Source organism: Bos mutus, chromosome 16, assembly GCF_027580195.1.
Source record: "Bos mutus isolate GX-2022 chromosome 16, NWIPB_WYAK_1.1, whole genome shotgun sequence".
NCBI lineage: Eukaryota > Metazoa > Chordata > Mammalia > Artiodactyla > Bovidae > Bos > Bos mutus.
The window spans coordinates 58,649,103-58,665,423 of NC_091632.1; the positions used below are offsets into that span (position 1 = coordinate 58,649,103).

General features: G+C 38.2%; 1 protein-coding gene across 1 annotated transcript in view; it reads left to right on the forward strand.

Moving 5' to 3' along the window:
• The window catches only part of NVL (nuclear VCP like), an 87,463-nt gene that overhangs the window by 39,167 nt on the left and 31,975 nt on the right, over window positions 1-16,321 (forward strand). The window contains exons 17-19 of the mRNA XM_070385451.1: window positions 3,206-3,268; window positions 5,904-6,023; window positions 7,621-7,720. Coding sequence (XP_070241552.1) covers window positions 3,206-3,268; window positions 5,904-6,023; window positions 7,621-7,720 — 283 coding nt within the window. The remainder of the gene's footprint in view (window positions 1-3,205; window positions 3,269-5,903; window positions 6,024-7,620; window positions 7,721-16,321) is intronic.

Sequence of the window (16,321 nt, forward strand, 5' to 3'; positions counted from 1 at the left end):
GTATACATGTAAAATTTTTTAAACTTATTTTTACTTATGTCATTAAATTTTCTTGCTTAATGCTTCTAGTACTCTTATACAGCATTGCTGTAAAGGAGTTTGGGAGCGGATGAGAATAAAGGAGGGGGTTGTTGGTCTGCATTTTTTCACAACAGTTTTAGAAAACTTTAGCCAGAAGGAAGGTCCTGCAAGCTAATATGTGGATTCACTGGGTTGATGCAGTTCCCTGGCCTGGGTGCCTTGTCATGTTTGTTTGTTTTTGAATTGGTTATATTTGCACCTCAGGTTCTTATTAGTTACCCATTTTATGTATGATACTGTGTGCATGTCAGTTGCAATCTCCCAGTTTATCCCTCCCCTCTTATTTACATTTTTAAGAATTCTTGACAGTTAAGTGGAAAATGGACTGGAGGAAGACAAGAGGGAAAGGAAGGTAGTCAGGGTTTTGGGGGTTTGATTTGATCTGGGTTTTTTGCCTGTTCAGACAATAGGACATGATATGGATGAAGGTGATGGTATAGTGGACAAATAGGAAGTGACAGACTCACCTACGTTTTAGCATTAGAGCCAGTAGAACTTCCATATGGGCTCACTGATCTAACAGGAGATCAAGCGGAGACACTGTGGCTTTGGCTTAGAAAATATATTTACTGGGATGAGGAGGAAAAGAGTTTGGGGTGTGGGGTTTGGAGTGTTAGGGGAGATTCAGGAGTCCTGCTTTGGAAATGACAGACTTGAAATTCCTATAAGATCCAAATGGAAAAGTTCCAAGTGGAGATGCTGAGGAGTGTGTTGAACACAGATCTTGAACTCAGATATCAAGTTTTAAACATAGAAAGGAGCTTTATTCCTTGATCGTTTTGAAGTTTTGAGTGATTTTATTTAGATTTCATCTCTGCATTCACAGTATAGTTTTTGGATTCTTCTAAATGTATCACCATATATTTCTCCTTATTTGCTGTCAGTGGCTTTAAACCATACAGCTTAATCTTTATTAAAAAAATAATCTGTAAGTACCATAAAGGACAGAAAAGGTATGGACCTAACAGAAGCAGAAGAGATTAAGAAGAGGTGGCAAGAATACACAGAAGAACTATACAAAAAAGATCATGATCTAGATAATCACGATGGTGTGATCACTCACCTAGAGCAAGACATCCTGGAATGTAAAGTCAAGTGGACCTTAGGAAGCATCACCATGAACAAAGCTAGTGGAGGTGATGGAATTCCAGTGGAGCTATTTCAAATCCTAAAAGATGATGTTGTGAAAGTGCTACACTCAATATGCCAGCAAATTTGGAAGACTCAGCAGTGGCCACAGGACTGGAAAAGGTCAGTTTGCATTCCAGTCCCAAAGAAAGGCAATGCCAAAGAATGCTCAAAGTACCACACAATTGCACTCATCTCACACACTAGCAAAGTAATGCTTTAAATTCTCCAAACCAGGCTTCAACAGTACGTGAACCATGAACTTCCAGATGTTCAAGCTGGATTTAGAAAAGGCAGAGGAACCAGAGATCATATTGCCAACATCCGTTGGATCATCGAAAAAGCAAGAGAGTTCCAGAAAAACATCTGCTTTATTGACTGTGTCAAAGCTTTTGCAGAGAAGGCAATGGCACCCCACTCCAGTACTCTTGGCTGGAAAATCCCGTGGACGGAGGAGCCTGGAAGGCTGTGGTCCATGGGGTCACTGAGGGTTGGACACGACTGAAGTGACTTGGCAGCAGCAGTAGCAAAGCCTTTGACTGTGTGGATCACAACAAACTATGGAAAATTCTTCAAGAGATGGGAATACAGGCCACCTGACCTGCCTCCTGAGAAATCTGTATGCAGGTCAAGAAGCAACAGATAGAACTGGACATGGAACAACAGACTGGTTCCAAATTGGGAAAGGAGTATATCAAGGCTGTATATTGTCACCCTGCTTATTTAACTTATATGCAGAGTACATCATGAGAAATGCTGGGCTGGATGAAGCACAAGCTGGAATCAAGATTGCCAGGAGAAATATCAGTAACCTCAGATATGCAGATGACACCACCCTTATGGCAGAAGGCAAAGAAGAACTAAAGATCCTCTTGATGAGAGTGAAAGAGGAGAGTGAAAAAGTTGGCTTAAAAGTCAGAATTCAGAAAACAAAGATCATGGCATCTGGTCCCATCACTTCATGGCAAATAGATGGGGAAACAGTGAGAGACTTTGTTTTCTTGGGCTCCAAAATCACTGCAGGTGGTGAGTGCAGCCATGAAATTAAAAGACGCTTGCTCCTTGGAAGAAAAGTTATGACTAACCTAGACAGCATATTAAAAAGCAGGGACATTAATTTGCCAACAAAGGTCCATCTGGTTAAAGCTATGGTTTTTCCAGTAGTCATGTATGGATGTGAGAGTTGGACTATAAAGAAAGCTGAGCGCCAAAGAATTGATGCTTTTGAATTGTGTTGGAGAAGGCTCTTGAGCATCCCATGGACTGCAAGGAAATGCAACCAGTCCATCCTAAACGAAATCAGTCCTGAGTATTCATTGGAGGGACTAATTTGAACTCCAATACTTGGGCCACCTGTTGCAAAGAACTGAGTCATTGGAAAAGAGCCTGATGCTGGGAAAGATTGATGGTAGGAGGAGAAGTGGGCGACAAAGGATGAGATGGTTGGATGGCATCACCGACTCAATGGACATGAGTTTGAGTAAACTCCGGGAGTTGGTGATGGACAGGGATGCCTGGCGTGCTGCAGTCCATGGGGTCGCAAAGAGTAGGACACAACTGAGCAACTGAACTGACTAAAGTACCATAAAGACTAATATTGATGCTTTTGAATTTTGGATTATAGATGAATGAATGACTGATTGCTTTCATTGGGCAGGGCATTTGTGCCCAGTGAGATTATGATTTTACTAGGATTCTAAACTCAGGCTTCAAATATGCTTACATATACCACATTTATGCAAACAAAAGATTTACATAAATGTTTCTGGTCATTTTCATCTAAGTTTTGTCTGAGTAATTTGTGAAAAGTATTGAGTTTCTTTTTATTCCCATTTGTCTATTGTCCTTCTAATGAGAAAGAGGCAGCTATGAAAAGGGGGAAATAGAGATAAACAGCAAAAATTCCTTGTATTAAAAAAAAAATTCCTTGTATTATCACACATTTTTAGTATTTTATTGTATCCTTGTCTTATTTATGTCTTTTTTCTCTTACTAGGCTGTTGCAAATGAGTCGGGGTTAAATTTTATATCTGTCAAGGGCCCTGAATTACTAAACATGGTAAGTTGCTGTGGCATTAGCTATTATTTTTTATTAGGAAAAGTAATGGTCAGAGTACAGGGTCCTCAGATTGTTGAAATAGTCATGGTATTTTGGTAAAATCACTGCATTAGGAGTGAAGAGATTGAGCTTTGCTTTGCTATACTGTTCACTGTGTATAAATGCTTTCTTAATTAAGTCTGTTAACATCTGAGCCTAAATTTTTTCACCAGCAAAATGGAAATAATCAAAATAGTCAACATTTTAAAGTGTTAACTCTGAATTTGTCAAGCACTTTACATGTATTATTCTTCAACAACCCTGTGAGGTACATATTATTGTTGCCCTGATTCACAGATGAGGAAACTTAAGTTTTGAGGAGTTGTATAACTTGGCCAGTGCCCAATAGCTTGGAGTTAGTGGAGCTGACATTTGAATCTTTGTCGTCAGACTCCTAACCTGCTTTCCTTCAGATGAGCTAAGGATTAATAAATAAAAATACTTAGAGGGAAAGAAATCAAAGTATTTACTATATAATAACTTCTTTCTGCATTTAAGCAATTTGTATCTCAAGTTTGAGACTTTGAATTTCTTATTTCCTGTTTATGCCTATGAAAAGTAAAAATGCCATTCTATAATATTCAAAGAAAGAAGAAATGAAAATGGTATCATTTGTTTAAAAAGCCTTTTTCAATTCATTCAGTGCACTTTTTACATTTACTATATATTTTATATTTATCCCTATATTAAGAAAATAACTTTTAAGTGTGGTAGTCATGTAGTTAATGTTAAAACTACTATCTTTTAGGGGTAGTAAAATATTTATAAATAAAGTTATGATGTCTGGGCTTTCCATCAAAATAACAAGAAGAAAGAAAGTGGACAGGGTTTAGATGAAATAAAACTGATCATGAATTGTGTTGATAATTATGAAGCTGGGTGATGGAGGTATTTGGGATTCATTACATTATTATGTCTACTTTCATTATATGTTTGTAACTATAAAAACAAAGCCACTTTTTATAAATGTTATGTGTTCTTTTATAACTTGATTTTGTTATTTTTGTTAAACATTATAATATTTTCCTTGTTGATATATTGCCTCTAGTTATTAGTTTTATGTGTAGTAGTCTATTGAATGACTTATAACCACAGTTTTAAAAACTTTGTTACAACCTAGAGGGATGCATGGATTGGGAGATAGGAGGAAGGTTCAAGAGGGAGGGGAAATATGTATACCTATGGCTGATTCATGTTGATGTATGGCAGAAACCAACATAGTATTGTAAAGCAATTATTATCCTTCAATTAGAAATTTGAAAAAAATAAAAACTCAGTTTTTTTTCTGGATAGATGTTTAAGTTGAGCATTATATACAAGTCAAAGTGCAGCAACAAAGACCCAGTGCAGCCAAAATCAATTAGTTTAAAATGATAATAATTTTAAAATACCTACTGAATGTTTCAGTTCAGCATTCCAAATTTAATTTTTGTTAATTTAGATTTTTTCAGGAAACTAAATTGGTCTGCTGTATTTGTACACTGTGCAGGATGTTATGGTCACAGAAAAATTAGAAATGGTCATGGCTTCTGCTTTCCAAGGACTTATGTTGTAATATGGTGAAGGTATTGTAGAATAGCTCAGAAATTACAACAGTAGGAGGTGCTATAAGAGATGAGAGAGCGATGGGAAGAAAGATCAATGATCGTTTAGACTGCAAGAACTGTGTTGAGGTAGGTTGGAAAAGCAGGTCCTGTGAGAGAAGCAGAGTAAGGCAAAGTACAATGAAAGCTATAGGACAGATCTGAAGAAAAGGAGATCTCCTCAGATAGAAAACAGAAGTGCTTTAATCGCTGTCATCTCTGATGTCTTCTGTGCCTTACTTTCATATGGCCATGTAGTCATACAGTAATATAAAAGATACTTTAGATATAATTGGTGTTGTAAAGATGTTTTCAGATTCTGTCTTATTTAGCAATATTAGAAAAAAAGCTTTTCTTAGTTAACTAGGTTGAAATTTTACACAAATAATTTTTTGTGCCTAGCTAAAAGTGAAACTATTTTACATATAACTTTTTATTTTAGTTAGTTCTAATGTTATAGCTGCCTGTGAATTGCTTTGTATTTTGATTTTACCATACAGTATGCATTTATGAAACCTGGTAGATATCTAGCTGGCTTGATTTGCCTCCTCTGATGCTATATTATGATCATGAGTTCTTCCTTTAGCAAGATGACCTATATAGAAACAACAGTAGGACAGTAAGTTGTCCTCTTTGCATTTAAAATACTGTTGAATTAATGAAAATATATGCTGGGTGTTTTATATGCATAAAGCTTTGATCAGTTCTAAAATGCCATAGAATTGTGGAATTTTTCTTGACCTAGAAGAGACCTTATATTCTATTTAGTCTTCGTTTTATAAATGAGGAAATTTATAATAAGTTTAAATAAGACTTAATTTTATGAAGTCGAACCAAATAAAACTATTTTTGTAGGTCAAAATGGTTAAATGTCAGCTGTTGTCTGTGGTTTGACCTAATGCTTTTTGAACTCTGATATATACATGTCATTTAAAACTAGTATTACTATAATTTGGCCCAAACTCCAAAGTTGAATTGTTTCTACATTTTATTTCCATTCTGTGTATGGTCAGTATGTTGGTGAGAGTGAGCGTGCTGTGCGACAGGTTTTTCAACGAGCCAAGAACTCAGCACCCTGTGTGATATTCTTTGATGAAGTGGATGCCTTATGCCCTCGAAGATCAGCCCGGGAGGTAGGTATCATAGTTTAGTGATTACAGATTTTTTTGAAGCACCAAACCTTTTTTAACTTCTTGTAAAGTTATGTAGAGTTCAAATAGTTGTTTTATAAAGTCATTCCTTGAGAACGCTGAGACTGTTTAAGTGAAGAAAGCTAGTAATTTGAAAACGGCCTAAGGATAACAGTTTTATTTTTATTAGTCTCTGTATTCATTTTGTTTTCCTGTGTATTATTTTGGTTTGTCATACCTGTTTGACACAAGTGTGTTGTTGGGAATGGAATGTTAGTTCTGGATAGCTTACCTTGTAATCTGATTATTCTTTTCAAGGTTCCTGAAACAGTAGAAAATATAATTTCAGACATCATGTGCTCTAAGTAGGGTCAGATAATACGCTTTAAGATTCAGCACCATTTCTATCTGGGGAAGATATGAATTGATCTGCATTAAATACCACTTGCATTACTACTGTGAGTCACGGTTCTTAGAAATTTCAGTACAATGAGTGCTCAGAAATAGGTCTCAGGAATACTGTTATAAAGAGCTGGAAGAGTAGTGAAGCATAGTATAAAAAAACACATAACCTTTCTCTTGGATGTCGCCCTGAGCTTTGTATTACATGCTTCACGGAAAAGAGAAAAGGCCTCAGCGTCCCAGCTGATAGCTCTGGATATCCAGTGTCCTGGGGAGTCTGATCTGGCATCCAAACACTGAATCTTGGGACTTCCCTGGCAGTCCAGTGGTTAAAACTTCACATACCAATACAAGGGGTGCACGCTTCATCCTTGGTCAGGGATCTAAGCTCCCACATGCCTTGTAGCCAAGAAACCAAACCTAAAACAAAAAATATTGTAATAAATTCAATAAAAACTTTAAAGATGGTCCACATCAAAAAAATCTTTAAATACCTTAAAAACGAGAGCTGAGTCTAGATTTGCCTAAAGGGAAATTCACTGTAGCTGTTAGATCTTTTTAAAAAATTTATTTTATTGATGTATAATTGATTTACAGTGTTGTATTAATTTGTATTAAAGCTAACTGATGGTATTAATTATACTAATATTGATATTTAGTGCATTAATATTTATGTTATTTGTTATATTAATATTTAATATTAATGCAATTAATATATATATAATATTAATTGTATTAAAGCAAATTGATTCAGTTATACACATGTACATTTCTTTTCATATTCTTTTCCATTATGGTTTATCACAGGATTTTGAATTCTCAGCTGTTCACAGGATTTTGAATTCTCAGCTGTTGCTTCTTCAACTGACTCAGAAGCATAAAACTTTGGGACTAGCTGAGCCTGAGACTGAATTTCATTTCTATCTTTATCTAGCTTTGAGACCTTGGACGAAGAGCCTCTCTCAGCCTTGGTTTCCTCATCTGAATTGTGGATAGTAGCAGGATTGCGGGGGAAGCACTCTGACAAGAACATGTTTTGCACAGTGATCAGATACAGTGACTTCTGGAAATGATATTATATCTTTTGACAGAAACTTTCATTCAAGTTAGCAATTACAATGTTTTGTATGAAAAAAAAAAAGCAGTGTGTTGTTCTTTTTATTAGGAACTGATGGAGCTATATTTATTAATGTTTTAGACAGGGGCAAGTGTCCGAGTGGTGAATCAGCTGCTTACAGAGATGGATGGTCTGGAAACACGTCAGCAAGTTTTTATTATGGCAGCCACTAACAGACCAGGTAAGAAAGAAGATTATAAAACAGCTTAGTTGTAAAACGGACAACTGAGCGTAGTCGTCTACTGAGCTTAGCCAGTGAATGGAGGCTGAATCATCACGTGGCCCCTGTGTTTTGTTCTTTCCAGCATCCTTGAGTATTGTCTTCCTCTCTACTGTACCTCACCCATCACTTCCTCCCGATTACATTGAGGAGCCACATAAACTTAAAAACAGATGTTCTGGGTCTCTCTGCTTGTATTGATGCTTGTTTAGCAGTTCTGTCCCATTGTATTCTATCCTGTGACATTCTGTGTGGTTGTTTATAACTTCTTTCCTGGTTAGCTTTAAGAAATCCGCTCTTGCCTAATGTACTGGTCAGCTATTGCTGCGTGACAAACTGCTACCATACTTAGTGTCTTAAAATCACCATTTTTGCATTGTTCCTCATTTTGTAGGTCAGGAATTCAGGGAGGGCTTGTCCAGGGGGTTCATCTGTGATCCACATGCCACCAGCAGGCATGGCTGGGCCAGAGAATCCCTTCCGAGGTGACTTCTCTACTCGTGTCTGGTGCCTTGGTGCTCCTTGGCATTATGCCTCCCCTTTCCCTCAGCAGTTGTCCTCTTCCAAGGCCTCGCCATGTGGCTTGACTTCTGTTAGCATGGCTCTCTGAGTACTCCCCTTCTTAGACAACAGCTGGATTCCAAAGAGATAAAGGCAGAAGTTGCCATTCCTCTTTAAGGTAAGGCCCAGGTTAGACAAATTCTCTTTGTCAGGACAGTGACAGGAAGAGCCAGATTCAAAGGGGGAGAATTCGGAATGTAAAAACATGTAGTTATCTTTAATCCTTGTTATGTAAATTTTTCTCTCATCATATTCTTTGTGTTATGGTGCAAGTTATACATTCAGCCTTACGGTTTGGTGTTGTATATGGATCAGTTATATCAGTATAGTTTTCTTTAATCTCAGAAGATTTACTTTTTCACTCATTTCTACAGAATTTTTATTATATGCCTGGTCCTACTGAGCTTTGGGAATTCAAAGGTTAACAATTCAGAAAAACTTATTTGCCTGCATATGTTCTGATTTGGGGCTGAACAGGGAATAAGTAATAGGCAGTCCAATAAAACAGGGTAAGAGGATGGAGAATGTCTATTTTGGGGAAAGGAATGCTAACTTAGATATGATGGTCCAGGAAGCCTTCTTCAGAAGAAGTGACATATGAGCAGGAAACCAAATAATGTGAAGAATTGAGCCATACAATAATGTGAGAGAAGGCGTTCCAGGTAGGAAACAGTAAGTGTAAAGGCCCTGAGGTGAGAACAAGTTTGGAGAACCAGCTCGGCTAGTGTGTCTCAAGTGAGAAGACCTGCGGGGGGCGGGGGAGTCAGTAATGGAGAGGAGCAAGGGGCCTTTCAGGCCACAGTATGGGGTCTGGGTTTTATTCTGCCGTGAAGATTTTTTGAATGGGAATGATGTGATCTAGTTTTCTTTTTATAAAATACATGACTTTTTTTATTAATAACTTTGTATTTTGAAACATTTATAAACTCACAGGAAATCATAAAAAATAATGCATAGACATTCCATTTACCCAGTTGTTACATTTTACATAACTATGGTACAAAATCAAAACCAGGAAATAGACATTTGTGTAATTTTGTCTATTTCTGTGCTGTTTTAGCACATGTGTAGATTCATGTAATCCAATTGCAGTCAACACAAGAACTGTTCCATCACCACACAGACCTCCTTCCTGCTGTCCCTTTATGGAAATAACCACCTCTCTCCCCCCATCTCTAACTCAGGGCAACTGCTAGTCTGGTCTCCATTTCTATAACTGTATCACTTTAAGAATTTTGTATGAAAGTAATCATACAAATTGTGACCTGTAGGTTGACTTTATTCACCTATTCTAATGCCCATGTTGTTCAGTTGCTAAGTCGTGTCTGACTCTTTGCAGCCCAGTGGACTGCAGCACACCAGGCTTCCCTGTCCTTCACCATCTCCCAGAATTTGCTCAAACTCATGTCCATTGAGTCGGTGATGCCATCCAACCATCTCATCTTCTGTGTTCCTCTTTTCTTCCTGCCTTCGATCTTTCCCAGCATTAGAATTCTTTTCCAATGAGTCAACTCTTCACATCAGGTGGCAAAATATGAGACTGATTGAAATTCTTGTATGTATCAATAGGCTGTTCCTTTTCAGTACTGAGTAATATTCTATGGTGTGGAGGTAGGTCCTGGTTTGCTTAACCATTCTCTTCTTGGGGGCATTATGTTCATTTCCAATTTTTGAGTGCTTCATGTAAAGCTGCCCTGAACACCTACATACAGGTTCTTGTGTGGACATAATTTGTTTCTTTGAAATAGATGCCTGGGAGCATGGTTGCTGGGTCATATGATAAATATATGTTCATTTTTAAAGAGGTTGTCAGACTTTGCTTGAGTAACTGTGATTTCTATCAATAAGGCTAAGAGAGATTCAGTTTTTCTTGCATCTTTGTCCCAGTCTATAGCTTGTCTTTTCATCATCTTATTTCCTTTTATACATTACTTTCTGAGGACCATGTCTAAAATCTGTTTTTCAAAACTATGTTGCAAAGATTGTCTCCAGTGTTTTCTTTCAAAGTGTTGTGGTTATGTTTCACACTTAAACTGTGATCTGTTGTTAGGTCACTTATGTGAGGCACAAAGTTTAGGTCAAAGGTTTTTTTTTTTTCCCCCTGTGGTATCTAGTTGTTCTACCATCATTCATTGAAAAGACTCCTTCCTCCACTGAGTCACTTTTACACCTTTTTCAAAAATAAGTTGGTCAGTGCTGGCAATGAATAATTGGAGTTTGAAATTGAAAATACAATACCATTTACATCAGCACCAAAAAGAAAGAAAAACAGGGACTTAGGTATAAGTTAATAAAATATGTACAAGATCTGTATGAAGCAAACTATGAAACTCTGATGGAAAAAAGTCAAAGATCTGAATAAATAGATATCTCTTGTGTCTGATAGGAAGACTCAGTGCTGTCAAGATGTTGGTCTTCCCAGTTTGGTCTATAGATTCAAAACAATCCTAGCAAGTTTTTTTTAAAGAACATTTGTTTCTAAAGTTGATATTGAAGGGCAAAGTTTATATTCTAAAGTTTATATGGAAGTGCAAGTTTATTCTAAAGTTTATATGGAAAGGCTAAAGTTTATTTGGAAACGCAAAAGACTCAGAAGAGCAAGCACAGTATTAAAGGAGAGAACAGGGACTTCCCTGATGGTCCACTGGTTAAGAATTCACTTGCCAGGGCAGGGGATTCGGGTTCAATCCCTGGTCCAGGAAGATTCCACAGGCCTCTGGCATTGAGGCCCGTGAACCACAACTGCTGAAACCTGCATGCTATAGAGCCTGTGCTCTGAAACAGGAGAGGTCATGGCAGTTGAGAAGCCTGTGCACCACCATTGGAGGGTAGCCCCTGCTTACCACAACTAAAAGCCTGTGTTCAGCAACAAAGACCCAGCGCAGCCAAAATATAAAAAGTAAATAAAAATTTAAATAAACAAAAAAGAATAAAATTGGAGGACTGGCACTACCCAGCTTCAATATTTATTATAAAGCTGTGATAATCAAGACAGTGTAGTACTGACGAAAGGATAAGATAAATCAATGGAACCGAACAGAAGCCAGAAATAGACCCACACAGATATAGGCGACTGATCTTTGACAAAGGAACAAAGACAGTATCCTAACAGAAAGGATAGTCTTTTCAACAAATGGTGCTGTAACAGGTGTACACTCACATGCAAAAAAAAAAAAAAAAACTAGACGTAGATCTTACGCCTTTCACAAAAATTAACTTAAAATGATATTCTTAACCTTGGGGATCTGTAGCTAGAATTTAAGGGATCTAGACTTCACTTTCACTTCTCACTTTCATGCATTGGAGAAGGAAGTGGCAACCCACTCCATTGTTTTTGCCTGGAGAATCCCAGGGACTGGGGAGCCTGGTGGGCTGCCGTCTGTGGGGTCGCACAGAGTCGGACACGACTGAAGCTACTTAGCAGCAGCAGGACCCTACATGGGGCTTCCCAGGTGGTGCTAGTGGTAAAGAACCCATCTGCCAGGAGATGCAGGTTCAGTCCCTGGGTGGAAAGATCCCTGGAGGAGGGCATGGCAGCCCACTCCAGTATTCTTACTTGGAGAATCCCATGGACAGAGGAGCCTGGCTAGCCACAGTCCATAGAGTCACAAAGAGTCAGACACGACTGCGTGACTTAGCACGCATGCACACGCATGCAGACATGAGCCTAAATGTGACAAACTTTTAATTTCACCAACGTCTAACTGAATTTTAGCATTTCCCTAAATTATGAACGTTGGTGACAAGACAGAGTATACCTGGAACTGTGAACTTGTAGCTATTTCTCTGTCACCTTACAGTCTTTGCAGATATCACACAATACTGTTAATATCTATACTACTCCACAATTAGTTTAATCAGACTTGCTGTTTAAGATATTATTAAGGAAGTACATGTATTATTAGAAACTTCCCTGGTGGCTCAGACGGTAAAGCGTCTGCCTACAATGTGGGAGACCCAGGTTCGATCCCTGGATTGGGAAGATCCCTTGGAGAAGGAAATGGCAACCCACTCCAATACTCTTGCCTAGAAAATCCTATGGACGGAGGAGCTTGTTAGGCTACCGTCCACAGGGTCGCAAAGAGTCAGACACGACTGAGCGACTTCACTTCATATGTGTTATTCAAAATTTTGTTTTCCTAACAGTTTGATAACTTTTAATACCATTGATTTCTTTGTAATCCTGTGCATTTTGCATTATGCATTAAAGCAAGTTTTTGACAAGGAGTCCATACATTTCACTGTAGTCCCAAAGGAGTTCTTAACATAGAGGAGCATCTGAGTTAGAAGATCCATGGTCCAGGGCAGAATTGGTGTGAGTGTGGTGGGAGAATTAAGAAGTGATCAGTGGGAGCTGATCCCACTTTGGGATATATTTTGAAGGTTAAACCAATAGAAAGTACTGTAATTAGATGTGGATGTGAGACAGAGAATAAACAAAGGTTACTATTAGATTTTTTTACCTAAAAGCTAGGTAAAAAGTTTGCTACTTGTTGAAATGGAGAGCACTTGGAGAGAAGTAAGTAGGTTTCTATTTTATATCAGTTTCTTTTGCTATTATCATACCTAAGCAATCATTGCCTATCCTGAGGTCACAGAGATTAACTCCTACGTTTTCTCTTAAGAGTTTTATACTTTTAGTGCTCATATTTAGGTCTTTGATCCATTTTGAGTTAATTTTTCCTGTTGTGAGAAAGGTGTTCATCCTTTTTCAGGCTATTCATGTGTCTCAGGATCCTTTGTTGCAAAGACTAATCTTTTCCCCATAGAATTGTCTTGGCAGCATTGTTGAAAATTGAAGGTCCATCGGTAACAAGTTATTTTCTGTAAGTTGAAAGTTGCTACTGTTAGCTCTTAAATTTTAGCTTTTTTTGAGTACTTAATAGGATAGCTAAAAAGCCTCTTGATGAAAGTGAAAGTGGAGAGTAAAAAAGTTGGCTTAAAGCTCAACATTCAGAAAATGAAGATCATGGCATGTGGTCCCATCACTTCATGGGAAGTAGATGGGGAATCAGTGGAAACAATGTCAGACTTTGTTTTGGGGGACTCCAAAATCACTGCAGATGGTGACTGCAGCCATGAAATTAAAAGACGCTTACTCCTTGGAAGAAAAGTTATGACTAACCTAGATAGCACATTGAGAAGCAGAGACATTACTTTGCCAACAAAGGTCCGTCTAGTCAAGGCTATGTTTTTCCTGTGGTCATGTATGGATGTGAGAGTTGGACTGTGAAGAAAGCTGAGCGCCACAGAATTGATGCTTTTGAACTGTGGTGTTGGAGAAGACTCTTGAGAGGCCCTTGGACTGCAAGGAGATCCAACCAGTCCATTCTGAAGGAGATCAGCCCTGGGATTTCTTTGGAAGGAATGATGCTAAAGCTGAAACTCCAGTACTTTGGCAAGACTCTGATGCTGGGAGGGATCAGGGGCAGGAGGAGAAGGGGACGACAGAGGATGAGATGGCTGGATGGCATCACTGACTCGATGGACGTGAGTCTCAGTGAACTCCGGGAGTTGGTGATGGACAGGGAGGCCTGGCGTGCTGTGATTCATGGGGTCGCAAAGAGTCAGACACGCCTGAGTGACTGAACTGAACTGAACTGTATAGGATAGCAGTTGCTTTTTGATCAATAGCTGAGGAAGAGTTTCTCCTGTTCTGCATCTGTCTGATTTGTAAGCGAATGGATTTTGTCCTTAAATCTTTAGAATTGTTGATGACTTCTTCATTGCAAAGATAAGAATTGTTCTGTTAGAAACCGAAGAGGGTAAGAATTATTATCTTGAGTCTTCAACTTAAAGTTCTGACACAATTAGGTAAGGAACCATTTAGGAAACTGTAAAAATAATCCAAGTAGAAGATGATAGTTTGAATCAGGTAATATCTGGGGGTAGAAAGAATCTGAATATGTTGTATCATAGAGTTGACAGGATTTGCTAATGGCTTGAATATAGATGTGGAAGAATGGAATCCAGTATGACTCCCAAATTTCAGGCCTGAAAAACTGGAAGGATCTGTTGGCCTTAACCAGGGTGGGAACTGATGGAGAAAGATCGGAATCTCAGTCATCATTAAGATGCCTGTAGTGAAACAGAATTGTTGAGTATGAACCAGCTTTTCTTTGAGAAATGATGTAATACATGAAAATTTATAAGAGCTTTTGTTGGAGCATTGTTCAAGTCATCTAACCCCCCCCCCCACCCACCCTAGCATGCACACTTTATGGCATGTAAGGTTCTCAGGATGCTTTTTACTGTAAATAAAGTAAGTAAATAATTTCTTAAAATAATAAACTCTAAAATACTAAATGTGATGTTTGTCAGTAAGAGAGTTTAAATTATTATTAAAGTCCTAAACTAAGAATCCTTTCTAAATACAATAGGGATTGTTTATATCAAGCTTTATTTTGAGACATGCCGATCTGGCTTTAAGACCTACATTTGTGGACTTCCCTGGTGGTCCAGAGCTGTGCTCCCAGTGCATGAGGCGCAGGTTCAGGCCCTGGTCAGGGAACTAGAACCCACCTGCCTCAACTGAGAGTTTACATGCCATAACAGACCTGGTGCAGCCAGATAAATAAAACTAAATAAATAAAAATTTTAAAAAAAAATCTGCATTTTTATGTTTAAAATAAAAGATGTTTTCACAGCATGGTATTGGCATAGACATAGACATATAGATCATTGGATTATAGAATCAAAACAATGTTTCTACAAATATGTGGACAGTTGACTTTTTTTTTTTAATAAAGCACAAAGGCACTGGTGGGAAAAGGATGACCTTTTCAGTAGTGATGGGACAATTGAATATCCATATGCAAGAAGAGTAAACTTTGATCCATACCTTTTATGATGTGTAAAAATGAACTCAAATGATCAAAGACCAATGAAAATCCAAAGCTACAAGACTGCTAGAAGAAAACATAGGGTAAAATTTTTTCTACCTTGGATCAAGCAAAAGATCTCATAGATGTGATATCAAAAGTGCAGTCTTTCAAGCAAGTGGTTTAATTGAAATGGTCTTCAGAGGATGCCACTAAGAGAATAAAAAGACCACAGACTGAGAGAAAATTTGCAAAGCATGTTATTTGATAAAGGATATTTCATCAACTCAACAACATAACTAAAAACTCAACAGCAACAAAAGGTATTAAAAATAGGCAAAAGATTTGTCTATAATCCAATAATCCAATGATTATTATATCCATCTATATAATCCATCTATAATCCAATGATCTATATGTCTATGTCTATGCCAATACCATGCTGTGAAAACATCTTTTATTTTAAACATAAAAATGTACAGACACCTCATCACAGAAAGTATACAGGTGACAGATGAAAAGGTGCTCAGTGTCATTAGTCATCAAGGAAACGCAGATTAAAGCTGCAGTGAGATATCACTGCCAACCTTAGGATGACTAAAATGAAAGAGACTAATTATAGGGCCTTTCATGGATGCCGAGTCTGTGAGAGTATACGTGAGTGCCAGGCGGGAGGGCACCAGGAAGACCCAGCTGAAGGTGTACGGATTTGAGCCTCGATATTTCTAAGCCAGGATTTAGAAATGCATTGTGATTCCTGTCCATTAGACTGTGAAGTTATGTAGGTAATCTTGGAAACTATGATGACGGCTGAATTGGAATGACCTTTAGGCTATTTTGGACCACTCCAAAGAATGTGGGTTGCCAGAAACCCTCCCAGCTTTGCTTTTGTTGAATTGGAAGATCCCTGAGATGCAGGGCTAGATGGGAGAACACTATGTGGGCATCTAGATGAGAGGTTTGAGAGTTCCACCGTTGGTGTTCGCACTGGACAAGAGGTTTTCCAGTTGGTGTGGAATCCTAGAAATTTCAAAAAAGTTAGTTTGCCTTTGCTTTGGGTCAGAAGTTCTGTATGTGATTTCCTGGTGGTGGGCTTCCCTATTGGCTCAGAGGGTTAAAGCATTTGCCTGCAATGCGGGAGACCTGGGCTTAATCCCTGAGTCAGGAAGATCCCCTGGAG